The sequence below is a fragment of the Hirundo rustica genome, chromosome 12, assembly GCF_015227805.2.
Source record: "Hirundo rustica isolate bHirRus1 chromosome 12, bHirRus1.pri.v3, whole genome shotgun sequence".
Classification (NCBI taxonomy): domain Eukaryota; kingdom Metazoa; phylum Chordata; class Aves; order Passeriformes; family Hirundinidae; genus Hirundo; species Hirundo rustica.
In genome coordinates this window covers 16,907,160-16,934,908 of record NC_053461.1, presented here as the reverse complement: position 1 = coordinate 16,934,908, position 27,749 = coordinate 16,907,160, and the positions used below count along the sequence as shown (strand labels likewise).

At 42.2% G+C, this 27,749-nt stretch overlaps 1 protein-coding gene across 19 annotated transcripts in view; it reads left to right on the top strand.

Annotated features, from left to right (window-relative positions):
- FOXP1 (forkhead box P1) overlaps positions 1 to 27,749 on the top strand; it is a 380,821-nt gene that overhangs the window by 198,251 nt on the left and 154,821 nt on the right. For 16 of the 19 annotated variants that reach the window (XM_040076749.2, XM_040076751.2, XM_040076756.2 and 13 more), the window contains one exon: positions 17,975 to 18,156. The exons of 1 other annotated variant lie outside the window; for it this stretch is intronic. In XM_040076749.2, the coding sequence (XP_039932683.1) occupies positions 17,986 to 18,156 (171 nt within the window). In that variant the 5' untranslated portion in view covers positions 17,975 to 17,985. Of the gene's footprint in view, positions 1 to 7,832; positions 7,955 to 17,974; positions 18,157 to 27,749 lie in introns of all 19 variants that reach the window. 2 more of the 19 variants (XM_058422307.1, XM_058422306.1) reach the window with 1 other exon arrangement.

Genomic DNA, 27,749 nt, shown 5'->3' with positions numbered 1-27,749 from the left:
AGCTTCATACCTCTGCCAGAGGTCTTAGAGAAAGAAGGGAAGAAATAAACCCTTTGCTAAATCCATGTCTGTTAAGAGGAGGAAGGGATGGCAGAAATCTTTTCCATTGGCCAGGTCATACAAATAGGTGCATGTAACCCTCATGCAGTCCGTGTCCAGAGGAGCGGGGCAAGTAGTGGTGTTTGTTGTGTTGACATGAAGAGGCTGCAGTCCCAACAAGGACTTCTTATGCTGCTCACAAGGCCTCTGTGGCTCAAGCCAGATGTTTTGCTGAAGCAACTTGACGAATAGCTGGACACATCAATAGTGGGAGATTAGCATCTCTGTAATTTAAAGTATTTTCCTCCCTCCTCTCCCCCGAGTATCCTGATGTTCATGGCTGCGAGAAGGTGTCTGTAATCTTGCCTTTTAAGTCAGAAGTGTAGAAGGACTGTTTTAGGTGCCTCTAGGTGCCCAGTTTGCTGTATGGTGCAGAACTGTGGGTACATCACATTGCTGAGGCTGTTCCATATGCAGATATTATGCCTGTTTTGTGAGTAAGTGTCTGTGGAGCTGCTTGAACGCAGATTCTTATTACTGCTTGTGGGAGTCGGAATTTTGTACTCTTGTCTTCCAAACCGTGTTCCATCCAGCAAGCCCTTAAAGTCTTGTGAGACCATCACCTTTGCATATTTTGTCTGAAAAGTCTTCGCGCGTAGTTCCGCATGCCAGAAGCCGCATACTATGTTTTCCTAAAAATTACGTTCGAGTTGCCAAAAAAATTGGTGGGAACTTGCAATTTCCGAGTTACAAGTTCACACGCCAACTGCGAAAGGAGAAAAGCCGACGTGCGAGGTTTTGCAGAACCCTGACTGTCTCCCTTCCGGCTGAGCTCTAATCTGTGCTCCCACCGGTGTCGTGTGTGCCGACAGCCGGAGCAGGCACCGGGGCTGGCGGCTTTCTTCCAGCGTGTGGGCAGCCCGAGCGGCACAGGCAAGCGGGAAGGGAAGGAGAAAAAGGAGACCGAGCTGCAGACTGAGACTTGAGAAGTAATTTCAGCCATGCCTTGGCGGACGGGAAACTGGGTTAGCGTGATCTTTGGAAAAAGGCGGGTTGGGCAATGAGAAAGGAGGAGATCGCCAGCGGAGCAGGTGGTCGTTTACAAAACAATCCGTCTTTTTATGTATTTAGTAAGTCTTGAAGTAACGGCTGCAAGAGATCCGTTTGCTGCTGCCCGTACTCCCCTGTCAATTATTGAAAATTTCTTTTGCAAGTCCTGGTTTTGTGTGCTTAAATATTGTGGGGTTTAACTTTGTTATTTCATTTTTTAAAGTCTTCAGCGGTTGCGTGTTTGACGTGGCTTTGTTATCCTAGATGTTATGTTATGATCTGGCATACTGAGCATTAATTCTTTTATCAGCTCTATTTCCTTTACAGTTGTTCTTTTAATTGAGCTCCTCTGTGTATTTTGCAAAACAAGATGCATTCATTATAACTTGCAGACCTCAGATAGTATTGTAACATGTTTCAGAAAAATAGCACTTTTGTAGATAGTTGTGGAAGTTGGGTGTTTGGTTTATTTTTCAGATGATGGGAGGAAGCAGTAGCAGAATTCTTGCATGCATAATCAGTCAGAACTTTCCAGAAGCTCTTTATTCAAGTTATTTTCTTTTAAAGCTGTGTTTACTCTAAGAATTCGGCTGAGGCAGTTGAAATATGTGGCTGCAGTGGAGAACAAAATACACTGTATGTTTTTTTACTCTCCTTGTTCTGCTTTGACTTGTGCAAACAGTTTTAATCCAAAGGAAGAGATCATACGGTCTGTGACTGCGGTATCGTACAATCCAGTTTAGGGTGCAAATTACCCTCTTACGGCACATCCTGACATTGAATAGTCTTGTCTGGAATAGGCTGTAAATAGAGTGTATCCTTCTCTTTCACAAGCCCTTGGAGCAGGAAGCCACATGCCTTAGCTCTACAGCGTTCAGGAGCCAGCACATCTGTGGGACCGTGCACCTGCATGCGGCTGGAGATGTTCAAATACAGTCTTCAGTGCAGATTTTGAACATTAAACACTCATTTCTGGTTGTAAACGGCCTCCACATGCTGCCGGGGGTTCAGCACCAGAAAGGCCATTTCCTGGAGCACGGAGCAACCTCTGCTGAGCTTGGCAGTGCGGGACCCTCTCAGCCCAGGGCTGAACAGCTGGTTCTGGAGAGGTCATGGGGCCACAGTGCTCTCTGTTGGGAGGCTTTCTGTTCCATTGGCATCATGCATGGAAAAAGGTACAGGAGTGCTTACAATTGTTCACTTTCATTGTCTGGAGGGCCTCACTTGGTGTCTTGCAAATCCTTTCTGCTGTTGTCTCTCCATCACCCAGCCATGGCCGATGGTGGATTAGAGGTGGGCATTGCTCCTTAGCCACGGGTGAATGCAGAAGAGGGATTAAAAACTCAGTTTCCTGCATCCTGACTCAAAAGTAGGCATATGTGCTTTTTTGGGGGAGTTAGAAACAAATTGGTTTCGACAGAGCTTTTTTAGGGAGTTTTCTCAGGCACAGGATGAAATTCTGAGGTGAAAAAAAAATCACGCTTCTTTTCCCGCTTCGCTATTGGGCCAGTGTGGAGAGGACCAATGGTATTTTTGGGTGCTTGGGATCCATGTGTGTGGCTGTTGAGGAACATGTGCTGCATGTACACATCTCCCACAAAGAAATGTGATGGGGTGGAATCCTTGCTCTGGACTGAGACTGGAGCTATTCCTGGGAAAGAAAACATCAAGAAAAATCTAGGGATGAAGGCACCTCTTCTGTCCCGTTTATTCTTTTCTGGCTGATGTGAACTAGCCTGCTGGGTGCTTGGATAGAGTGTGTGTGTGTGTTAGCTTACAGACCCGTGTGCACAGACACATTTGGTTTCCCTGATGCGTTGTGCTGTCCTTGCTGTAATCTGAGAGCCACAGCCCTTGGACAGGGCAAGGCAAAGAGTCCATCTGTGTTTCCACAAAAGCTTAGCTAAGTGCATTTTTTATATTGTGTTATGGGCCTGATTTTTTGGGGGGGGGGAGTTAAATGCTCTCCATTGTGGATGCTCAGTGTTTTTGAAAGTCACTCTGGTCAGAAGTTGGTGGTTATGGGGTTTTTTTTAAGGGGGAAAAGCATTTTTCCATCTGTTTCTCCATGAACTGAAACCACTAAAGAGCCCTTGCTTCGTTTTCCACTAACAGGCACACACTGATGGGAGCATGAGAGGGACTGCAGGTCTTGGAAGGCTTGAAGTGTGTGAAAACAAGGAGTCCTAATGAAAAGGGTTTTGCAATTTAATTGTAGTGGGTGTGCCTTTGTTTGTGCAAAGAAATGAAAGTGCTGGAGGCCGAAGAGCTTTCTTTATCCTCGGAATAGCGAGCAGTACAAACTTCCCTGGCCAGTTCTGCCAAGGTGTCCAGGACCTGTGTGCCCCTGCAGAGTTTTGTGTCTCTGCTCACTGGGACCCGTCCCACGGACTTTGAGCCTTCAGCCATCCAGCCTCACAGGGCTCTCCAGAAATACCATCTTCAGCATGAAGGACCTTTCTTGGGTTCCTGAGTGCCTTTCTCTTAAAGGTGTTAGATCACTTCACAGATTCGCTGCATTTGGGAAGACCATCATGTCCTTTGCAGTGGTTTTGAGAGTCATGGCTTTCCCTTGGGATGGACCTGCGCATCTCCATGTAGCCAGTGTCCTGCTTGTTCGAGGCATGGGGTTTGTTCCTCCTGCCCACTGCCTTGTCTACCTCTTTGGAGTAGTCCGTGAATCCCAGTATGATGCCAGGGGGCCAAATGCCCTGTTCCATTCTGCCTCAGCCTCCTGAGCTACCCTGTGCCCCACAGCAACACGATCCATTTTAAATAGATGCTGTTTGCAGCATCTTGGACTTTCTGTGCGAGGATGAGAAATGTTAACATAAATTCTTTAAATAACATCTAGTAGTGTTGAATGCACAGAATTACAAAACGTTTTTATATTCTGAGACTCATTTGCATCTTCACATTAAAAACTGTGGTTTTCTTCTCAGGGAATGGTTGCAAGATCTGATTTGTTTTGAAATCAAAGCTAAATTTGTGTTCTTGCTTTCCTCTTTGCCCTTCATTTGACAAATTTTTCTTGTTCTATAAATACAGAATTGTAAACAAGGGCTAATCCTTAGCAACAACCTGGAAAGTTAACATTTCTCTCCAGCTCCTATTGTAATTAATTCAGACACTATGAATATGATGTGATTTACACATAATATTCCTAAGGCCAGGAGGTACTAATACCTTGTTAGAGAACTGAGGAAAAGAACATGCTTTTGTGTGTGCCATATAACATAATTGCACTGCATTTTCTTTCATGAGAAGGTGTTTAAAGATGCTTTTTACTTTGCATTTGAAAAATGAAAGGCTTCTGCTTCTGCATTTGGCTGAAATTGTCTTAAATGTGTTTTCCCTCCTTCAGCAGTCAACATTGTCAAAACATTTTGCAGAGTACATTTTAATAATATGGGTTAGGACCATCATTATATTAATTTAATTCGCTGTGTAGGTAAATTCATAAGATGCTTCCACTTTGTCGTAGAAGTTTTTCACAGTAAACATCATCTGTTTTCCCTGTGCAAAAAAGGCAGAAGATAATATAGTCGACAAAAGGATAAATGCCTTGTGTGAAAATTGTAGAAGTATGGCTTGAGCAGTCTTTCTCTCATGGTCCATCCTTGTACTTTATTTAATTTTCATTTAATTTTGTTTTGTTCTGTTTATATTTGTTCAGGGAGTGTTTTTTGTAGTGTTAATCTGTGTAAGCCACATGCAGTTGAAAACTGCAACTCCCAAAAGGCTGTGATTAAAACATTATGGATGTGGCAAACCACAAATGCAAAAGGAAGTTTACATTTAGATTTTCTTCATAAAATATTTTATTCAAGTTTTGTAATACCTTGGTATCGTGGTCAGCATTGCCATAAAAATTCTGCGTTATATGGAATGATACAATCTGTGAAGCATTTCCCATTATGTAGACACCATGTCTTTAAATTATAGCAATTTCTTAAGATTTTAAAGCAAAATGAGCTCTTAGAAGTGTGATTAATAGCAGGGAATGAGGCTAACACTGGGTCATCAGTGGCACTCCATTACAAAAAAGGTTGGACTAATAAAAGCATCCATCTATTTGACCAATAAAGCATTTGAATGATATGCTTGTAGTTTTTATCATAGTGTAGTTACTTTGTACTGAATAAACTGTGATTTTACGTGCTGGAAAAGGAGCGTGGAACAGGCAGCACGGCTGAGGTGAGAGCAGTTGTCTCAAGTAGGGAAATATCAGGACTTTTATGTAAAGCTTGATGTTTTCAGAAGCCTTCAGGTTGCAGTGTCTAAATTTTTGAAGCTGCTGTGAAATATCTAAATCCCCCGTGACCCGTGCCTGCCTGCCCACAGTCATTCGGTGAGGCTGGCCCTCGCTGTCCTGCAGGGAGGGGAGAAAGGAGGGTATTGTGTGTAATCATTAATTCAGAGTTAAGTCCCCGGCAGCCCCAGACATCAGAAATACTCTGCTGCAGCACAGGAAATGGGGCAGCACTTCTGTTTTCCTGGTGTGCGGACGCCAACCCCGTCCTCGAGTCGCACCTTTCATCCTGCCTGCTATTATGCTGTCAACCTGATGTATTAAAAAATAGGCAGTTGCCTGAACAATACTGCATTTGGGTTTTATTTAAATACCTGTCTTATTAGTAGGTTGTACTGATTTCATGGTTTTGAACCTTTTTTTTTTTTTTTTTTTTTTTTTTTTTTTTTTTTTTTTTTTTTCTTACTTCAACAAAAGGCTAAATATTTTCTGAAAAAGAGAATGAAGGTTCTTGGCCAGCTGTGGATGTCCAGGATTGTGCTGTGAAAAAAAGTAACAAATATTCTAAAACTTGTAAAAAAATGATGAGGGGGGAGGCTTCTGGCCATCATGCTGTTTGCACATGAAATGGCAAGGGAGGGGAGATTAGTGCCAGGGCCAGCTGTGACCTTGGATGCTTCATAGATTTGAGACTGTGATGATTTTCCTCAGTGCTTGGCGGTGATGCTGGTGCTCATCAGAAGGTAGGGGTGAATCAGGGAGGGCCAATGGTGCAGCTGGGAGGAAAAAGGACCCGTGGTTTAACCCACAACTACATCCGCTAACCCCACCTGACTGGTACAACATCTTAAAGGGCTTATTTTATATAGGAGGGGGATGAAGAGACCCATGGAGGTCCCATGCAGGGATTGTGTCATGACAGGAATGTAACCCGGAGCCCTGGATTAACCTCTATCATTAGGACCATCCGTCTTCTCTCCTGGTACTTCAGATCCTTCCCACAATCCACGTTCAGGGTAGACAACTTAGAGAAACCTCCCTGGAGGAATGCTGCAATAGGAAATTTCATGAGTGTTACTGGGGTGAGAGATGGGGAAGGAAGGTGGCAGACCCCCAGGGTATTTGGGCGTCCTGAGCACCTTGATGACTAAAATCACAAAGCCTCGGGGCCAAGGGAGGGATGTTGGGTGGCGAGCAGTTGAGGGCCAGAGGTTCTGGTTGCAAGAAGACATCCAAGGGACTTCTGGGTTAACAAAGAGGAGCTGGGGAGATCCACAAAGATCAGAGAATGGTGATAGGAGGCAGAGGCAAGGGGGGCTGAGGCTGGGAGAGAGAAAGGAGAGGGAAGAGGGCTGAACCATGGCTTCATTGCTGCTGCAGTGCCCCGGCAGGGCCATGGGTGTGTGTGTAAACAACTCGCACCCATGGTTGTGCTGGGCAGGTTGGGCTGTGTTGAAAGCTGTTGTTTTGCTTGTTTGTTCTAGGAGTGAAATGAACATTTTGCACCCCACCTTTTGCAGTTGTTGTTTTTCTGGGTTTTGATTTTTTTTTTTTTTTTTTTTTTAAATGCAAATGGATCTCTCACATCAGTGGTTTGGCCGGTAAATCTTGTTTTGTGAAACACTTTCAAGTGTTTTCAGCTCCTTTCTTTCCCCTTTATCGGAACAGATGCACAGCTCTGTATTTTCCCCTGCTGCCTGTTGTCTTGAGGTTGCACAGCAAGACTGCAAAGGCTTTTTTGTTTGTTGTTGTTGAAGGGGAGGAAAAAACCCTCAATCCACAGAAGAGTTAACAGGATTTCACTTGATCTGCTCGTTTATGCAATGAGTAATGCGAGGTTGGTAACAGCAAATTGTTGTTTATAAGCAAACATGGCACTGTGTAAACAAGAAGGCCTGGTCCCCAACTGGTTTGATTTCATGGTGGTCAGCAGCTGATGCATGTAACATACAACCTTTCTGCTTCTCGAAATGTCAGAAGAATGACTATTTGTTTGTCTTGAGTTCTTCCCAGCTGTTTACTCTGTAATGCATTTGCCTCAACCTTGATTCCCTAAGAGTGGCCCCTTTCTCCTCCCTGCTCTGTTTACATTAGTCCTGCCCCGAGTGTCACCTATGAAATCTGTTGATTATTCCACCTGGTTAATGTTAAATTGCTCTTGCAAGATGATGTGTTTGTTCATAAACACAAATGCTGGGCCCCTTGTTTACTGTACCCATGGCAGCAATCAGTTATTAAACAAATATTGCTTTGTTTGCGGGTGTGAGCAGCAGTTTATCCTGCAAGGTCTGGAAAAAAACCTTTAAATGCTGGGATTTTGATAAAGGAGAAAAAGGGGAGCTTGTCCCTGGAATGTGGCTGAAACTCACTTTGGTTTGCTTTGCTTATCTTTAACTTGGGTGAAGGGGCTAGAAAGATTAGCAAGTTGTTTGGTTTTTCCAAGAGATTTCCTTAGTGTAATGATATCTATCCAGTTGTTTGCTTTTTTCAGAAGGGGAGAGCACTCCTGCAAGACGACTAGCACAGCGGTAGAAGGCTGATGGCTAGAAAATCCTGCATGGAGCAAACAAGGAGGTAGAAGGTCTAGGAAAAAGGTATAGGGCTATGAACCAGGTAATCACCCCAAAAGTATGACCTTGTGTTCTGTGTCAGCGTTTGGTTGGGGGCTTTTCGGTTTCCCTCTTTTCTCATGTCGGATTTTAATTGATGCATGTGCCCTCGATGGAGTTGGAAAAGGCAAAGCTTTCAGTTTTACTTCTGAGGAGATCTGAGGAAAATCTGTTTTAGAAGCAGAGCCTTTTGAATGGAGAGAAAATACCAAATTTAAAAACGTGCTTTGTTGCTCCTCCTCCTGCAAGTGAGATGATGAAGCTGCTTTTCTTCTTTTTATAACTGGAAAACTGCGTTTACATCTGCTAATTTCTCTGTGCTGCCTGTTTGTTCTCTGGTTTCTGGGAGTCCTAATTACCATCCTGGTTGTTGCTGCTTTTGGGTTGTTTTGAAAACGAGCAAGAAAAACTCGCTCACACCATCTTTGTTTTTCAGAATTATTGTTTGTTATTGTTTCTGAGTGGGGCTTAGATTTCAAATGCCAGGCAGGACCTGTTAGCACTAACAGTAAATGGCTAGGGCTTTTCACACAAAGGGAGTAAACCCTCTTTAAGTGACCTTGAGAAAGAAACGTTAACTCTTTTTGTGTGACGGTGTTGTCTATTCCTGTATATGTGAATTCATTTGTTAAAATGTGAAAGGATTGTCTGTTTCTTTATATGTGAATTCATTGGTTAAGATAACTTGGATACACATTCTTAGAAAGGATAAAATTAAATAATTGTCCTCTTCATCCCTTGGCAAAGAAAACAAAATATGCATAAAAATGTGATCCACTTTATTTCCTAATTTGCATCAGTGATCCAAACATGCTGCTCATTTGGGCTGCTGGAGCAGTGTCAGGTCTGGAGGGGGGCAGGAGGTACCTGAAGTGTGTAAGTGGACAAGCTGGTCATTAATTGACTCATTGTTACTGCCATGAATCAAACCTTTGCTACCTTGAACAAAGTGAAAATAGTGAAGTGAAAATGGCATTGTGCAGAATTGTTAGAGTTGCACCTGGCTTTGAGGTGGTTTTTGACTTCTGGAGGCTGCTAGAGAGTTTAGATATGCTTTAATGGAGATGTGCATGGAGGGTGGGAGTCTTAATTCATCTACAGCCAGCACTTGATGCGAGGTTTCATGTTATCTTGTTGGAGCAGTGCTGCTGCTGTCTGGCACAAACTGACTTTATTTACTAAATGCAACTTTGGTCTTTTATTTGGTTGAACAGTCACCTGTTTTTCTGTGAGGCAGACTGCAAGAGTTTGTGATGCAAGCTCAGAGCAGTGTGCATGCAAACAAATAAGTCCTGGCTGTGAGAACAGCTCTGCAGTTTCTGTTCCCATTCTGCACGGAACGGCAGGGAGCCCCACACTGCCGTGATGCCTGGGCTGGGATGAGCAGGTGGGTACCTCCCCAGGGACACCGACCACGGGGCCAGCACAGAGGGAACTCTGCACCTCACCGTGCTGCTCTTCCTTCTGGAGGAGTCGCTCCTCTGGTGCCACGGTGCTCGTGCCCGTGTGGTAGCAGTCACGGGGTCGCATGGTACGGTGAACTGTGGATTCTGGTTTGGCTTGGGGGTTTTTCTTGGCCACCCGCCATCCCTTTCCTTCCAAATAAACGATGATCCCGGTGATGGTAAGGATGATTTCTGTCAAGCTCACGGCTGAAAGACAGCTCTCCCCAAGAGAGGAGGGAACCTCATTCTGCCGATGATGGTATGTAAATGATTACATCATATTTGCCAGTCACTTGGAAGTGGCCCAGCTCTAGAGCTTTTATGCATCTATGGCATGAGCTTCATGCTGAATATGGATTTAATAGCTGTCAAGCTGAGAGGCATAGATTGAGATAGAGCTGGCTTTGCTAAGGGGGTTTGTTTATCCAAGGTGAGACGGAGTGACTTCTGTGTGCATGTGTAAAATGAAGGGAGAATGCAAAAATCTGATTTAAAGAAAAGTTGAATTGTTCACTGTCTGTCTAGTGCTTTGGGTCTTAATGGAAGGGAGTGAGACCTGTTGTCTTCACAGCTTGGTATGTTTTAGTGCACTGATTTTTCCTGGTGACCAACTCCAGCTCTTTTGAGCAGAGCAAATGGCAACCTTTTAATGTCTGTTTCAATTAATTCTTCTTGGATTTGCTTAATCTGTTCTTACTCATTGTGGTCAGCAACACCCTCAGCAGAAGAGACTTCCTTAGGGGTAACAGCACTGACTGGTTCTCTGACAACTTAAGTTGTTTGACCATGATTTTACAGTAAGTCAGTGTGGCACAAGTGGGATTAGGCTCCTGATTCCCCTTCCCTTTTCCTCACCACAGCAGTCTTAAATTTCAGCTCCTGCAGAGCATCAGTCAGCCTTTCACTGAGCTGCCTCCAAATGATTTCAGGTTGCTGTGGCCCTTGTTGATAATGCACTGCTCCTGGAAAGAAGGAACCCAGGCAGTGTGAGCCACGCACCCCAACAGTGGAACAGGTTATGCCATTGCATGTAGTTAAGTTAAAAACTGTGGTTGGCTGCTTCTAGACAGAAGTAGGTTAAGCTGCTATTCAGGAGACTCAAATGTGGCAAGTGGACATAAACCCATCATAGGTGGTAGCAAGGCAGGCTGGTCGCCATCATGACCCACAGGGAGGAGGTAAGGGAACCTTTGTCCTTCTTCTGGCCGAGGTGTTCTACTCCACCACTTTCAGAAAGCATGGGCTTTTCAGTCACTGAATTTAGTTACAGCTTCTTTCTTTTAGTTACAGCTACTTTCTCCTGCTCCTTGCTTTTACTTCTGTCCCCTCCCCGTGGCTCTGCATCACCAAGTCGCTCTGCCCCAGCGTCAGCAGGGCAGGAAAGGGGGGCAGCCCTGTGTAAACCAGGTGCCAGGGCCATGGGCCGCAGGGATGCTCCAGGAGCAGTGTGATTTGTTTCCCTACTTGGGGGAAGCCATCACAACACCTCTGCCATGTGCTCAAACTCCATCGGCCCTAGGCTTGGGATGCGTCCAGCCGAGGTAAGAGCGTCAGGAGGCAGAGCCAAGGATGTGCTTTGGGTGATCCCATTTCTTCTGGACCCTTTATTTCCTAAGCACTAAATGAAATTTCAGATTTCAGATACGTCTAGACATATACAGTGCACGATAAAGTTGATAATACATTAATCATTTTTAACAACAGGTAATATGCATAATTTATGGTGTTACAGTGCTATCTTTTTTGATATTTATGATGGATAATGCTCAGTTTTTGCCCTCATATTACTGCTTTAAATTATACCACAAGAAAATTAATGAGAAAGTAGATTTATGGCTTTCATTTGTTTGTCAATTCGGAAATTAATTGGGTGTTAATTTTAGCCGTCCCTCATCAGACCAGGTCTTTAGTATGTGTGCATTACTTTGCATTCATTGAAGCCTACCTCCCATTTACTGTGGGTCACTAGCTTTGCATACATTAAAATAGCCCTCAGGCTCATTCTCTTGATTACTTTTTGAACTGCCATGCATTAGAAAATTTACGCCTTTCTGTTATAATTATGAAAATTCTCTATTGGAAGATGGTGCTTGCATAACAGCAAGTGTACAGTCTTGCTCGGCGATGTAAGATCATATAGCAAATCCCAGTACGTTTTTGTTCTAATCCTAGAAAATAGCACTCTCGACAATCTTTGTTGTGCGAGTTTCATCCTTTGAAATTTCAAGGATCCATTTTAATGCATTGAATTACCTCTTTAAGCTGAGGAAATATCAAAGGATTTCACCTCGTCGCTGTCTCTTTGTTTCCTCTTTCCACACATCCCGTGCATGTTCTTTCCCTTTCCTTGCTCCAGGTTTGCCTCTCCTCCTCCAAACCCCGCTGTCAGACGTGACTCAGCATCACTTTTTAGGACAGTGAAGCCTGATTTGCTCTGTTTGCTACTATTTTGGTTGATTCCTAAAGATGGTCCTTAATTGCACTTTGAATCCCCTTCTCCTTTCTCCTACTCCTGCACAATTCAGCAACCACCAGTAGTGTGTAGGCGAGTGGCCTTCGAAGGGGTAAGCATGAAGTTTTATCCAAAAAGTACCCTAATGTACTGACAGTTGATCTATAGTTAGTTAGTACATAATTATACCTAAAATACACCCTGTCAGCAGGATAAATGACGGCTACTGAAAACTCTAAAAGCATGACGGGTGTTCACCCATCTGCAATGACGAGAGCGGAGGGGTTTGTAAGTTGAGAAAGGCTGGTGAGTTCAGCATGATCTGATTTAGTTAAATCATGCCATATGTTGGGATAGCTCTCTCTAATAGTCGTGCTAACCACAAACACAGGCAAAGAGAAGTTATCTGGTCCACCTGGCTAGTTTGGACTTCCCTCCCCGGCGTTATTTCTGCACTTAGCATGGTGGCAGCCCTTGAGCTGCTCGTGTGAAGCTGGCTGATTCACAGTTAATTGTGACATGGTGTAATTTAGTAAATGAGCAGCTGAACATCTGTACGCCTTCCCCCACGGCACATCAAGCCTTACCTTACACAAGGCTTTTAATTTCCACTAGTGAATCCTTTTTCTTTTTCTGAACTCATGGATGGCAGGATGGTGCTGCTGGCCTGCCTCGCCAGCCTAGGCACGGGGTGTCAGCTGGAGGGGCTGGGTGTTCTGGCATCAGCTGGGGGACATCAAAACATGTTCCTGGAAAAATTCACTCCTGGTGGTGGGATGTGGAGCCTGAGGTGCTTTACCTGGCAGGGTACTTGCTCCAAAGATACCGGGACTAAAAGAGACCACCTGTGAGTGGGGCAGGGGTCTCCTGGGAAAGCTGTGGGATCCTCGTTGCGGATCATGGCAGTGCCAGGCTGGTGCTGCAGGGTGTTTGTCTGTCCCTGTGCTGTGGGGAGGCAGGAGCTATGTTCCTGCTCTCTGTGTTCCCTTGCTGGTCGCACTCTAGAGTGCATTTCGTTTTCAAGAGGTAAAATCCTGTATTTGCGGTGTTACATTCTTGTGTAATTCTTCCAAACGGTGTTTGAGGTTTTTTGTTTTGCTTTGTTTTGTTTTTAATAATTACACGGGTAAATGCCCTAAAATTATTCCTGAGCCTGTTTTGGGGAGCTGCTTGTGACAAATAGGTAGAACTTTTGTTTATAATCCATGGCACGTATGGATAGAATGCCTGCTGGAGAATTTTGGACTAGATTGTGTGATTTGATCCCTCACTTAAAACTGATTTTAGCATTAAAAGTATAAAAGTAGAAATGCATTTTATAAATCTGTGTTGTGTTTAATTTACATGTCCTTTCATGGCTGAGCCAAGTTCTTTAAGGGCATTTATTCTGCTTCATATAAATAATTGATCAGCCAAGTTAATTTACTTCTGCCTGACTTGGTCAACCTTAATTAACTGCCCTGGAATAAAGACTGAACTTTTTGTTAGCTTAAAATCTTTCACAAATGTGGCAAAGAAGGGTTGTATTACGACAACATTTTTGCTCTACCACTGATCCCAGGGGATGCAAATGCTTAATGATCTTTATGTGCATATATGTATTTGTAAACACCTCCAAGTACTAGCATCTGAACTATAATCATCAGCCTCGAAGAAACTTTGAAACACACAGGCTGCATTGTGAATTTGTAGTCCACATTGAGTCTGGAAGCATATATAAACAGGGATTTAAGGCCAGAAGACTCCAGGGATGTTTTTTTAAAGGTGATGATATGCTTAAAGATATAGATTGGTGCTTATTGAGGAATCTTAAAAATGCCTCACCAGATGCCTCCGTGTATGATGAGGCATCTAAAGACATCTGAATATCAGTCTCTTAGTCTTTCAGACTTGGAGTGGGTCCTTATTCTGACAGGTGTTTCAGTCAGTAAATCCTCCCTCATGCTGACATTAAACAATGCTGCTTAGTCTTCAGAAACTATACTGGTAGCAGAATTGCAGCAGTGGCACACTTCAGCGCCCACCTCCTGCCTACTAATCTCCATGCTTAACCTTGCTCATCTTAATAGGCCAGTGGAGCTGGGATGTGTATCGGCAGCATCTGGTCTTGGCAGAGTTACGGACTTTATGGACTTATTTTTAATGCATTAGCAAAGAACTTTTTCAGAATTAGGATTCCTTTAGGTTCTATTTTTTTTACCTCAAAACACCGACACTGGAGTCATCAGAAAAATTATTTTGATTCAGGCAAGGTTCACATCTGACCTTTGTTTTCTCAATTTTGACAAAGAAAAGTCATCTGGAAGATGATTAGCTGTAGTCCTCCTGTCGACAAAGTGCCTTCTTTTGATTTTGCTTCACTGAAATTTTGCTCCGTTACCTTGACCATAACATATTCACTAAAGGGATGGGCCCAGCTGTAAGGTTTTGACTTTGTGTTTGACTGTGTATCAAAGCTAGAAAAAGTTCTCTGCAGGTTAAAATGGGAATCTGAAGAAACTGATCACTGTTCCGAAATCTTTAAAGGAAGGTGGCATTAAGTCAGAACAGTTCTTTTACTATGTGCCCCTTGATTTCAGGATAAAGTTTCTTGAGCTGTTGTTGGTACGGCAGCCTACCTTTGGTCCTTTCACAGGGGAAAAACATCTTGTGTCACCTTTAATAATTCAGAGTCATTCTGTATCCTTCATAACATGAAGCACCATAGAATTTTTATATATATAGAAGAAATAAATACACTTGCACTGGTAATAACCCACATATTTTAAGCTTTAAAAATGCATTTTTCTTTGCAGAATTGATAAGAGACTCATTCTTCTTTCTAGAACACATGAGATGGACGTGGACTTTTGAACCATTAAATTTCTTAAGTCAGAACCAGGACTTGTGCCTGTCATGGAAGCAGTTGTGGAGTATTACTATTTCTTACAATAAATCACTATGCATAACAGCTCCTTCAGCACTGTGTTGGTTGTATTCAGACCAGAATCACGGCTTGTGATACTTCACCTGGAGTTTCAGTTCAGTTCCCACAGAACCTAATTATGTTGCATAGAGTCAACCTTGCTTTGCGTTTTTCTTTCACAATTTTGAATGACAAACTTCAGTAATAGGCTCCTGTAAGTTCATCTCCTCTGTGCTGGGAAGAGACAATTATCTCAGCCATCCTCGGTGTACGATCATCTCAGCTCATTTAGGTGTGCTCAAAAAGACAAATAATAATCATTCTTGCAGAAAGCTCTCACAGGTTGATTTTTCATGACATGACACTTAATGATCAAACCAAACTGTGATTATTCATGTCAACTCACATTTGACTTCAGTGAAGAAATAAACAGTTTTATCTTTTTTTTCCCTTGAAATACCAGTTTTCTATCAGAGGTACTTTAACAAAGCGCTTTTGTTTTGTACAGACATCTAGTTTAAGCTATATAGGAATTGACTGCTTGTAAATTGCTCTTTTTAAAGAAAAATTTGCTTAAAGGTATTCACTTCTGCTTTTAAAATAATTTTTTGATAGTTTAAACATGGTCCCTTGGCAAACTCTGTTTCCAGCATCATTTCTTTGGTAGCTGCTGCCAGTTCTGATGGGATCTGTAGGGTGGTCACAACCAGCAGTGGGGCCAGGGCCCTGGGCTGAGCAGGTAACTGGCTGGAGTTCTTCAAAAGGTAAAAAAGAGCATGAAATTTGTCATGGAAAAGGTTCTCAAGAACTATGATCTTTTTCTGACCAGATACAATAAATAATCCATCTTTTTCTTGGTCCTATAGGTTAGAAAAATTGTTGCAATTTCTACTGTTTCTTCTTTCCAGGACCATTTTGCAGTCCTAGAGACAATAAATAATTTCTTGACCAGTTTAGTTGTGAATTATTTTCTGTGTCCTGGAGATATTTCGCTCAGAAGGGCAAGCCAACAAATCGTGATCAGGCAGTGATGGATCTCCTCCTCAGTGGTGCACATTCTTCTTTCTGCTGTCAGAGCTTTGCTTGGTGCTTCCTCTGACCCTACTGCTTATTTATCCAGGTTCTCACTTCCCATTTGTTGCATCAGAAGTGCTGGAAAATGAGATGTACTTCTTTAGTGTTCTGGCACATGGGTTTTAACATCTCTTCCCACCACAGTGGCTGCTGGAGGCACCTTCCACCAGTTCTTGTGTCCTTCCTCTATCAGCTTTAGTCTATGAGGTGGGGACATGCTGCCCACCATTACTGTCATGCTTCAAAACAGTAAAAGGCACGAGTCTCTGTGTTTAACCCTCTAACCCAATCTTTCCTGCTGGTCATCCCTGTCCTCATCTGCTGCTGGTGTAAATTAATGCAGTGCTCCATTTTCTCCAGTTGTGACCTGATTCGAGTGGAAGCAGAAAACAATGACTTCAGTTCTTTCTTTTTGTCATGGGGTAAAAGAGGTAAATCCCCTTTTAGCAGTGTAGCATCTAAAAATTGCCTGGTGTATCTTTGAGGGGCTTGGGAGCTGTCTGTGGGTTTTATCTCCTGTGTCTTCCCAAGCGACCTGTGCTGTGCAGTTGCTGCCTGGTGTGTAATCCAGCCTTGCCTGTTAGATGTAAACACTTATTTAGACCTTATCATGCTTATGGGCTTTCCTTACAGTGCTGAAAATGAAAAACACACCATACTTGGTGTGTATCAGAGCAGGATCATGTTAAAATCCAAAAGCGTTTCCTAGTGGTGTTGGGAAAGCTGTAGGTTTGTTTAGATCTCTGGGGCTTTTACAGGGGAGTTGACAGAAGCTTTATAATGAGTCTCCAAGCTCTTTTGTCACCTGGCATAATTTGAAGATTTAACAAAACAGATTGAAAGAAGTTTCCATAGACCAGCTGAAATTTATTTAAATGTAATCAGAATGTTTGAATCTGTCCTACTACCATCCATGTGCTTGGTTTACTGAATTCAAACAGGTTCTTCCCTGAAGATAAAGCATTTTCCTTCTGAGGTGAACTACCCTGCACAGAGGCATTTGGCTCCCAGGTCCCTGTGGTTAGTGTGGGGCCAGCAGCATCCTTGGGACGCACGGCTTTGCTTTCCATACCCCATCTTCCCTGGGTGAGGCGTAGAGGAGGGATGGGCTGGTGGAAGCCAGGCAGGTTAATGGCATTTAAATCCTGGAAGCTGGGGCTTTGCAGGTGGAAATACTTATAAAACAAGTCATCATAATATCTCTGAGGTAGCAGTTTGCAGCTGAAAACGGGCATATGTGCTTTGTGTGGGGAGTACTGTGCACAAATGCTGATGTCATTGTGTAAATACCAGGGGTTCTGGGGTAAGGAGATTGGGTGCTTGTCCTCATCCTCATTGCAGGCTTGTGACCCACTGACGCTGTTGGTGAACACTTGAGTGTGAAGCACCCAGGGACAGGCTGACACCAAGAGTCAGTTGAGAGGGCTGGCTGGAAGGAGATAACAAGCTGTGGCTGCTGAGATGATGTTTAGCCAAGTAACACGGGAGGCTCCTCGCTGTAATGCCATAAGAGCATCCAAATCCAGACCAAATCCATAGCCAAAAACTTGGCCAACAAGACTAATTCTGTGAGCATTTGTAGTAGTTCTCCTGAAATGAAAACTGATGATGGTTCAGCACATCCCGGATTAAGCCTAAATTGCTTCAGAGTAATAAAAGGTGCTAATTCGGCACTATCATGGGATGAATGAAAACCAAAATAGTGAATGCTCTGCTTCACCTTCATGCCCCTACACAGTGTATATCACATTTTTGATATTGTCCATCATATGTTGCCAAGAATGAGTCATCTGTTTCAAAGGAAAGCGTCCAGATGTAACTAGAGAAATTTAATTACGGATTCTGTGTGTTCGTTCAAAAATATTTTTTTTTCTCTAAGGGAAAAAAGATGTTGAGCAAATAATACTATATTTAGAAGAGAACTAACTTACTAAAATTATAGCTGTACCAATGGATAAATAAACATAAACTAGTAGCATGAACCATTAATGAAAGATAAATCGTATGAAGGAAAATGACATATGTTTACAGTTTTGGCAGGATTTAAAACAGGGCATGTCTCCTTATATACAGCAACTGTTTTAACAGCTGCTTTTTTTTTTTTTTTTTTTTTCCACCCCCCCCCTCCCCTCCCCTAAATTATTTCAGGTTTTTGAGTCATGATGCAAGAATCTGGGACTGAGACAAAAAGTAACGGTTCAGCCATTCAGAATGGAGCGAGCGGTGGCAACCATTTACTAGAGTGCAGCCTGCGGGAAGTGAGATCAAACGGCGAGACACCTTCCGTTGAAATTGGGGCTGCAGATTTAGCACATCTCCAGCAACAGCAGGTACTGTAAGATGCATTACAAGTTTCCTACCTACAGGAAAAGCATGAAGCATTTTACAACAACTCCCCCTCCCTCCAAACGCTTTGTACTTGCCAGGCAGAGGATGCTTTTAGGGGCTCGCCTGTGACATTCTGTGCATTCTTTGCCTGTAGGGGATTGCAGTTTTTGGTGTAAAGGGAAACCTTGGACGTCTCTTCCGGGGTTCCTTTTTAATCATTCCCTGGAAACACTCAAAGATCAGGGCTTGCTTCCATTGCCTGAATGTGTTGAGTCTGGTGGCAGCGATTGGGTGAACTGCTGTATACAAATAACTGGTTTCCAAAATATGTCACTGGGTGGAAAATACACTAACGTTAAGTTTTGTTTTTACAACACATTTTAGTACAACCTAGCAACCTCTATCAACAGAATGTTTTCTATTAGTGAGGAAGGCTGCAGAGGTATCTGCTGCTCAAAATGTCAGAATAAATAAATAAATACATCCATGTTAATGTTCCTCAACTTGGAAGAATCAGAACCAAATAGTGCGTTTTGCCTTGGTATTCTAATTACTGTATTTTCTGGGAAGTGACCAAATTCACCAGTGTAAATTATCCACAAAATATGTTTTGGCTTTTTATTTTCCCTGATAAAATTCTGAAGCCCTCTGAGGAAATTTTACACCAAAGTGCTGGGCATGTATCATTAATGTGTTTGGGAACAAAGGCTGCAGCAGAGCCATGGTGAATACACTTATGCCTAACCCTGACTTTCTCTAATGCAATAAGCATTCTTAAAACCTTTTAAATAAGCGATTGTCAGCTGGTTAAGACTCCCCTAAGTGTACAGTGATCTTTTTAGCAGGTTGTTGTGGAGAAGAAAAAAACCTGTGCTCAAAAACAAAGCAAAGTGAAGGCTTGAGGAGGAGCAGGGCACTCCGTTTGCCAACCTAAGACAGAAAGCTGCCATAATTAAACAAGTCAGAAAAATGGATGATACTAAATGCACAGACTTTGGTTGTTTCAATCATTTCGTCCTACAGGTTTTTACTTGAAGTGAGAATACCATCAGTGAGAAAATCACAGCCATGCTGAATTCATTACTGCAGTAGTCACACAAAACCACGGATAAAATTTCAATAACTGCAGGCCACAGTTGAGTAAACAGTTGCACTGAAACTTAATTCCTGTTGACTTTTCCCTCATTCTTTGCCAGGGGCACATTCTGATTCGTAGTGCAAAGACAACAGGGGTTACAGCTTTGATTAATATAGGACAGTAGAAGAGGAGTGGAACAGTAAAATATGTTCAACACAAAGGTCTTGTCTTAAAAAAGGCTTCGTATGAAAATGAGTTAATTACACTGTGTTTTCCATAGGAGCACTGTGGAATTTTCCAGTGAGGCTTTGTCCAGAGAGAAACAAGGAGGGGGCATCATGCAAACATGTGCACATGGTGGACCAGAATGTCTCAGACCTCTGCTCCTCCACCACTAACTAACCCTGTGCCAGGGCTTCTCCAGAGCCATCCCAACGGCTCAGGGTGTCTCAGATAATGTTGTCACCTCGTTTGTAATGGCTGGTGTCATTCAGCCGCTCATTCAGTCAATGAAGAGGTGGCACCCGTTCATTCCCAGCCATCCAGCCCTCCCCAGGCAGTGCCCAGCGCAGATGCGGGTGCTCAGGGCTAGGAACAGGATTGCCAGGCTCAGGATTGCTTTCACACAGCTCTGGTTTTAGCTTGGAGTTTATTTATCCTCTGCCAGTACAGTGAATGTGGTTGGGGATCTTGCTTTTCTCCAAGTTCTTCAAAGACCTTTATGTTCTGTGTTTGAATTCTGCTGTTAATTGGTTTTGATGACTAACTTCTCCATGGAGTTTCTCTTTTATAAAGCAACTTGATTGCAAAGTTTAAAACAGTTATTAAATAAAAAACAACCAACAAACCCAATCCTGATAACAATAAGAGGGTAATCAGAGCTAGCATAAAAATATCAATCTTGGTGTTTGGAAAACATTTTTAAACGCTGAAAAGAAGAAAACCCCGTTGTTTTCAGACAGCTAATGCAAGCATTTACAGATACACACACAACATGGAGCATAATGTTTAGATGTTTCTCCATATACAACATATGCTCTCAGGTCACTTAACAGAATGCGTTCTAGAAAACACTCCTTCAATACAAATGAATGAGTTCTGAATTAAATAGCTATTTCTTAAGAGCATTTCATTCAAATCTTTTCATTTTGCCACCTGGCACTTGTTTTGTCTTGGGGAAAAAAAAAAAGAAGAATCAGTGGTGGGTAGTTTGAGCTTTGCTGCTGTGGTTAGTTACGTGTTCCCATGATGATCATGGCAGAACAGTGAAACCTGCATGTACAATGGCTTGTGAAAGCATCTGTGCTGAATTTAGGGTCACATTTTTGGTGACATTTATGAATTAATTAGGACTAATAGCTTTGTTAGTATGAGAGAGGGAAACAGAAATACTTCAGGGTTTTTTTAGGAAGTTCTAATGGGTTTGCAAACTTGTAAATATTTTACCATGGAAAATTATGGAGCACCACAGATGTTCATGTGTTTGCAGGAGAAGTGTATGGTGTGTTCACTCTTGCTGTGAGTACAAGGAGGATTTGTAGGACAAGTTTTATGCTTCCCTGTCATGTTAGGGTGATTGTGCCATGCAGGGAGACAGAGAGTGATGCTCAATTATTTTAGCATTAGAAATCTCATAAAATGTACTGTTAAGCTGGGAGTAGCAAATGTGGGGATGAGTTCTGGTATTTATAATAAAGCCAAGTAACTCCAACTGGTGTTTATATTGGTAAAGTAAGAAAGGCAAAGCAATACCAGTGACTCTTCAGAGGCAGTATGTCTGTGGAAGAGTTGGGTAAAAGTGGAAATACATATAGAAGTCACCCTCAGAACCAAAATATAAGGGAAAGACAACCTTTTCTCGCAGTATTTTGGCCCCTTGCTGAGGGTGGGAGAGGTCGTCTTCCCACTGCTGCTGACTCCACGGGTGCCAGAGGTGAGCATCTGATGACAGTGACTGTCAGGGTGAGGTGGAGTGGGCAGGGCTTTGGTGACCTGATTATAAAGCATGGAGTAGGCATGAGGGTTACCTGGATCGTTGTGCTTCCTGAAGAGGCAAAGCTGGGATTTGGTGTGGGGCTCAGGAGCTTTGTCCCAGTGTGCCCCTGGAGGCAGAACCAAGCGACAGAGCAGAAAACCTGGGAACAGGGAGCCAGGAAGAGTCTGGCAACACCTGCTGGCTCTGAGGCATCATGAAAAACATCTGGGAGGTGCAGAATGGGTGTTGGAGTGATCCACAAGCTGAAGGTCAGGCTGGGCGAGGGAAGTTTGGGCAGAAGGGATGTAATGATGGGGTGACTCTTGCCTTCTAAGTAGTAATAAATAAAGACTCACAGGGACAAACTGCCTTTTAATGTTCATGATCACAGCTGTAGTTGCTTCAGTGGTTTCTGATGTCTACTCAAATAGGAGGTTTGATGCCTCAGTCCTAGACAGGCTTTTTGTTTTTTTTTTTTAAGCTTATAAAATAAATATTATTTATTGCATTTTATTTTTATCCTCAGGACTACTCATTAAAGTGTTCTTCACGTTATTAGCAGTGAAACAAGACTATGACTTGAACAAAGAGAATGATTACGAAGTTGAATCCTGATGTATAGCAGCAAGACACCAAGTGCTGTGTTGCATGGTGGCAGAAATACAAACCTTTCCACATCAATAGCCAGATCCACTTTGATACCGTAACTTCAAGTACTGCCCCACGAGTATGAAACTCAGTGTCTTTGTCTAATCCAGAATGCTTTTGAACTTTGAGGAGGTATGACTTTAATAGTAATTTGTTGACAGATTAGCTGCAGAGATTGCAAAGGGTTTATTTTGCAGAACTGGCAGGCTCCTATCAGTGTTCTCTTTAGGAAAAAAACACACACTGCTGTTTTGCAATTGCTTGCATTTATTGACAACCCGCGCTGAGCAGGCAGAATCGGAATGTTTGGATAATGTAAACCTATAGCTTGTCTGATGGAGTGTAGTGTACTTTTAGGTAGTGCAGAGATTGCTTGATAAAAAGGGTTACAAGGTGGCCGTGTTTATGACAAACTGGAATAGAAATACAAACTCAACTGGTGTGTGGAGAAAGAAGGAGGAGGTTTATGTAAAGAATTGCGGGGAAGTTTCTTTTCTTCACTTCGTCTTTGAGCTGAACTATACTGTAATTATGAAGTGTCACTTCAAGCTTTCTGAAGAATTTAGATAAATACTAGTTTTGCCATGTGTCCACCAAGTAAGGAAAGAAGGGGGTTTTCCTTGGAAAAAAACCTGAGAGCGTTATATCCTGTTTTGTACTTTTATTCCAGTGAATGTCTACGAGTGAAAAATACAATTTTTTTCTTCTATAAAAGAAGGTTTGATAGACAAAAGAAATTTGGACTAGATTCTGGTCTGTGCCCAAATCAGTGCCTGAAGTTGGGCTGTTTGTGGTGTCTGTGTGAAGGTGCCATAGTTGGGCCCTTGGCAGTAGTTGTTTCATGAAATGTTGAGATGTGAAGTGTTAGATTGAGAGAATCGAACTCCAGAGGGACTGTGTGGGTTCTTCAGATTCTGTTCGTGTTCAAAGACAAGGAAGATGTACAAGAAATGGAGGATTTGGTGTATTGTTGAGAGGCTGTTTTAATTGGGCACATCAAAAAGAAAATTTGACTAGAAAGAAATCTGAATATATTGCAGTATAAATGAAAGAAATGCCTTTTTTTTTTTTTTTTTTTTTATTGGTGAGTTTCATGTTATTTTGAAAACCCGTGAGGAGAGCTTACAAACCGCATCAGGAGTTTTACAGTCCCATTGATCATGATGTGGACTTATCTCTGTAGAGCAAAACTGCTAAATTAGATCCAAGATAAAGTCTTTGTTTCATATTGACATAACTGGGTTGGACCAAAATTGTTTGTTACACTTTAAGGGAGCGTCCGTGTTGAGTCATTTTGTCCAAAGAGACACAAAGCCTAATTATTAAACTGCTGCTGCTATTGAAGGAGCCATTTGAAAGTATAGATTAAACTCCATGCCAGCTATTGGATTGTGTCTGATTTTGTATTGTCATACCCTCATAACCGAAGATTACAACATGGTGAAAAGATGACTGCATTTGTACAGCTTCTGCTTTTTCATCAGAGATTGTGAAAAACAACTTTATGCTCCCAGTAACTTTGTGGTTTTTATCATTCAGACTTTTCCCCCAAGTTCTGCCATCTCCCAGCATTGAACGGAAGGTGACATGATGTCTTTTTAGTCATTCAAATCTAATAACTTTTAATCTGAAGGTTAAGTAGTGAGATATAAACTAAGAGACGATAATATCAATTTTATGTTCACTGAAGGGCACAATATACCTCTTTCTAGTAGAGGGAAAATTGTGCGTAAAATGTCTTTTGCTTTTCAATGGAAAAGCTGTGGCTCCGAGAGCTTAGGAATGAAGCAGCGCTGGAAAAATTAAATAAGTTTTAACATAGGCTGGCTACCTTGCCTGGGTTTTAGAATCAATGATTTTTTTCCCTTAATAATTCAATTTTTAGATCAGTTGTCAATGAACCATGCTGAGAACATTCATGCAGCATTCTCTATCCTCACTATTGCTAATGTCTTTGTTATAACTACTTATTGACACCAACAAGCCCTGAATTTTCTCTAACTGTTGAAGGGTAAGGGGAAACTACTACTTAGTTGCACTTGCTGAGATTATTGTTTTCTCTTTGTCTTGGTTTTGTTTTATTTTGCTTCTGAGATCTTTGATAAATAACTGCACAAACCCGAGTCCTCAGAGCACCTTGACATTGGCACCTGGAGCTCTGCTGCTGTGTGTGCTGGTACAAGCACGGACATGCAGAAGCTGGGTCATTAGACATGTAATCACCTGGGTTATGTGCACATCCAAATCCAGAAGTCCTCTGTAGGCTGTCCATGTCTATTTCTGTATTTATTTATTGTTTTACAATAGCTGCTTTTACTTCACCTGGTAAATTAGGATCTGGCAGTAATCATTTAGGTTTCTGTGGGCTCTTTGAAGGGATAGAGCTTCTGAAATAATGTTTGCTGGGTTGAGTTTTAGCTTTGCATCTCTGTGAAAATTCAGCAGTGGTGTGTTTGTTCCCAGCTGTTTTCGTAGGTGTGCACTCTCCCCTTATATTTGCTTATGCTTACTCATAAGCAATAAAGTTCCACATTCAGGAGTGCTGTTTAGGGAAAGTCCGCAAAGGAATGCTTTAAAGCTGTTAGCCAGCACGTGTATACACTGCAAAAGGGCTTCCAGCAAGCATCAGATAGGAATTAAAAGTCTATTTCAAGTGATTGATGTTATTCAGATTATTAAAGACTGTTCCTCCTCCAGTGATCCTCATACTTTAAGGGTTGTTTTATAGGTGGTGCAACCACTTGTTTGTAGCAAATATATATATATATATATATATATATATATCTCGAACTTAAAATGGTAGTGTGCCTACTAAGGTGTAAAGCAGCTTTTAATTCACATGGAACTGTTCCTCATCGTGGCTTTTAACGTTGCAAGATGCTTAAGCATGTGCCCAAATGTAAGTGCGTGACTAGTCTGATTAAGGTCACTGGTACGTCTCATGCCTGTAAAATTAGGAATGTGCTTAAGTACCTTGCTGAATTAAGGCTTAAGTAATTTCACACTAATACAAAGTTGCACGGATTGCTGATATTTTAGAACTAATTTAACTTTATTTGGAGACGCGCTGCATGTAGGGAGATTGTTTGGCAGTGCCTGAGGAGCAGCAGCGGAATTGCAGCTGTTTTCAGTAGCGTAGCCCTTGATTTCAGTGGAGTTTTGTCTGACTTTAAAATATTTAAATAAGAACAGAATCAAATGCCATGGTTTCCTGCATTATGTTCTTTCTCTCGGGGAGCTCCACTGGGTATCCCAGCAAGTGAGAAGAATGTTAACAGTACTGTTGTAATTTATAACAGTGATGTTGTAAATAAAGATTGGGATTTGAAGTAAAAATGCAGAAGTTGTGAATACTCTTCATGAGTTTATTTAACTGCATAGCACCCCATTAATTAAAAAAAAATAACAGAAGGTATCTTTTGGAGGCTTAGTGTAAACAGTGACATTATATAATGACAGTTTTGTAGGATAGTGTTGCTTGTTTTGTTGCTGCATTCTGTATTTTGTTAGCCGTGCTCCCTACATTTCCAAAACATAAACTATATTTGCAACCTGTTTTAAATAGTGCAAATATATCTCTTTTTTTCCCTATAAGAGCTACAGATTGTGTCTGTGGAGTGTATAGTCTCAGACATCCCTGAAGCCTGGGGCAAGTGCCAGGTTTATTACAAGTTGGGCTTTTCAATTTATTTTGAATCATATTTCTTCTTTTTCTTTTAAGGGTTTTTGTTTGCTTTTTGTTTTGGTTTGGGTTTTTTTTTTCCTTTCTTTTTTTCCAGGCTACTGAAAGTAGGGCTGGTAAAGTGAAGGTTGAGGAGAGTTGGGCTATTTAATCTCTCTGACAATGTGTTGTAAAACTCATCAGTGCAGTTCTCCCCTTTGCCCCCAGCTCTCAGAGCGTGTTCCCCGGCAAACCAAAGAGAAGGATGCAAGAAATGGATATAATTCCTTGTGTTCTGTGTGCTGACCTAGTACTGGTTCTCATTTAATGACCACAGGATGGAGGACTGGGATGGTTACAGACAGAGACATCGCTGGGCATGCAGGTACATGCCTGAAGATGGGTCATTTTTGCATGGTAGAGCACTGCAGTTCCAAGTTTAGGTGACCTCTTTTGATCAAGCTTCAAGGCTGAACTAATTCTTATATGTGTGTTTGGGGCCCTCTTACCTTATTAAATAAAATAAGCAAGTTTTTGAAAGGATTTTGTTCCTTTCTAGCAAGAGGCATCGTTGTTGAGGGGCAGGACACAAATGTTTCAAATTTGGAGATGCAGAGCAAGGTCACAGTTTGCCTCCAGAATCTGAAGTAATCAGGATTTTATTTCAGATAAAACCTCTGGGGCTGATACTTAGAAAACACAACTTTTAACTGGCATTACGCAATTTGCTATGGGTCACTTAGCCAAATATTTGTGTTTGGGTTTATTTTCTTCTTTTTTTTTTTTTTTTTCTTTTTTTTTAAAGACTTTCCAAAGTTCAGGTGGGATTTCAGGCTTTAACAAACTCTACCTGGAAATTAAGTGCAGCAAGGGGGGGGGGGGGTGTGGGGGGGAAATCTTGTCTATTTGAGCTAAGTGATCACAAGCTAAAGGAATGTGGTTGCTGTTGGCATGCTCAAATCAAGTTTTCCTTAAATTTTCCTTGTTATTATCACCGATACGGAGAAACGTCTGCCAGGAAAGAACTGCAGCACCAGTGAAATGTTGTAAGACCACTGTCTGTCTGACATTCCTTCTTTTTTCCTCCTTTTTCCAGTAATCAGTGAGATACGTGCAGAAATAGGGGTAAGGTCCCTAGTTGTTCCCAAGGACTGTGTGGGCAGAGGGTGGATCTTCCCGAGTACCTTCTGGCATCCTGAATCAGCAGCAGACCCACAACTTTGGGAGGATTGGCTGCTCTCTCATGGATGAGGCTGGAGCATTTGTGTTCTTAAACCATCAATGTTTTGTATTTCTGTTTCCACATAATTGAGTGATTCACTATAGAGAAAGGTCAGACAGGCACAGGGAAGGAGGATGGAACTTGCTAGAAGTAGTGGGGCCCAGCATCTTGCAGCAAAAATTAGAAACAAGATGGAACATAGTTTTTCCTCATGGATAAGAAAACGTTTGGAGCGCTCAGATCCTCATAGTCCAGTCTCAGCAGTCTCCAGGAGAATTCTTCTGGCCTCTGCTTAAATGAGAAACTTGATCTCCAGATGAGCTCACCTAGGAGTAGCTCTGGTTTTGGGGAGAGTGGCTGCAGTTTATCTTGACTTTGTTGCAGTGCATTGCATACCCTCTCTGCTATGTCATCCCTCTTCTTCAGGCTCCGAGCAGGATGGACAGGTGTGTGTGGAAAGCAACCGATCTGAATTTGTTGGAAAGCTAAAGTTGAAAGCATCCAGCGTGCTGAGTGTGCAGGTGTGGAAGCTCTGTGTCTGGAATAAACCCCAAAACCTATCCTCTGGAACAGCTGGCTGTGGCATTCAGTTGTAGCTGTAGGTAAAGTGCTTTCTGTAAGGTCACAGGGAGGATTTTGTACAGCTAAACCTCCTCAGTGCTTCATTTTAGTGCCTGTTCTTCTCTCTTGATAGCTGTGTTGGTTTCTTCATCCCAGACATGGTATTTGGGTAGCAAAAGCAGTTGTTCTGTTCAGGGAAAACAGTATTCTCCCTTGCCTTCCCATAGCTGTAATGCTGTATTACAGATCTGAGAGAAAACCCTGCAAGTCAATAAACAACAAAAAGCAGACTTATCTTTTATAGTGTTCTTGAAACAAATGTAAGGTTATAACACTAAAGCAGGTTTTATTAAATCTAGGCGTGAATCCATATTGAAGAAATAATCCACTGCTTCTTTTCTGCTTCTTTTCTGCTTCTTGTCTTTTTAATTAGTGCTGGCAATGGGATTG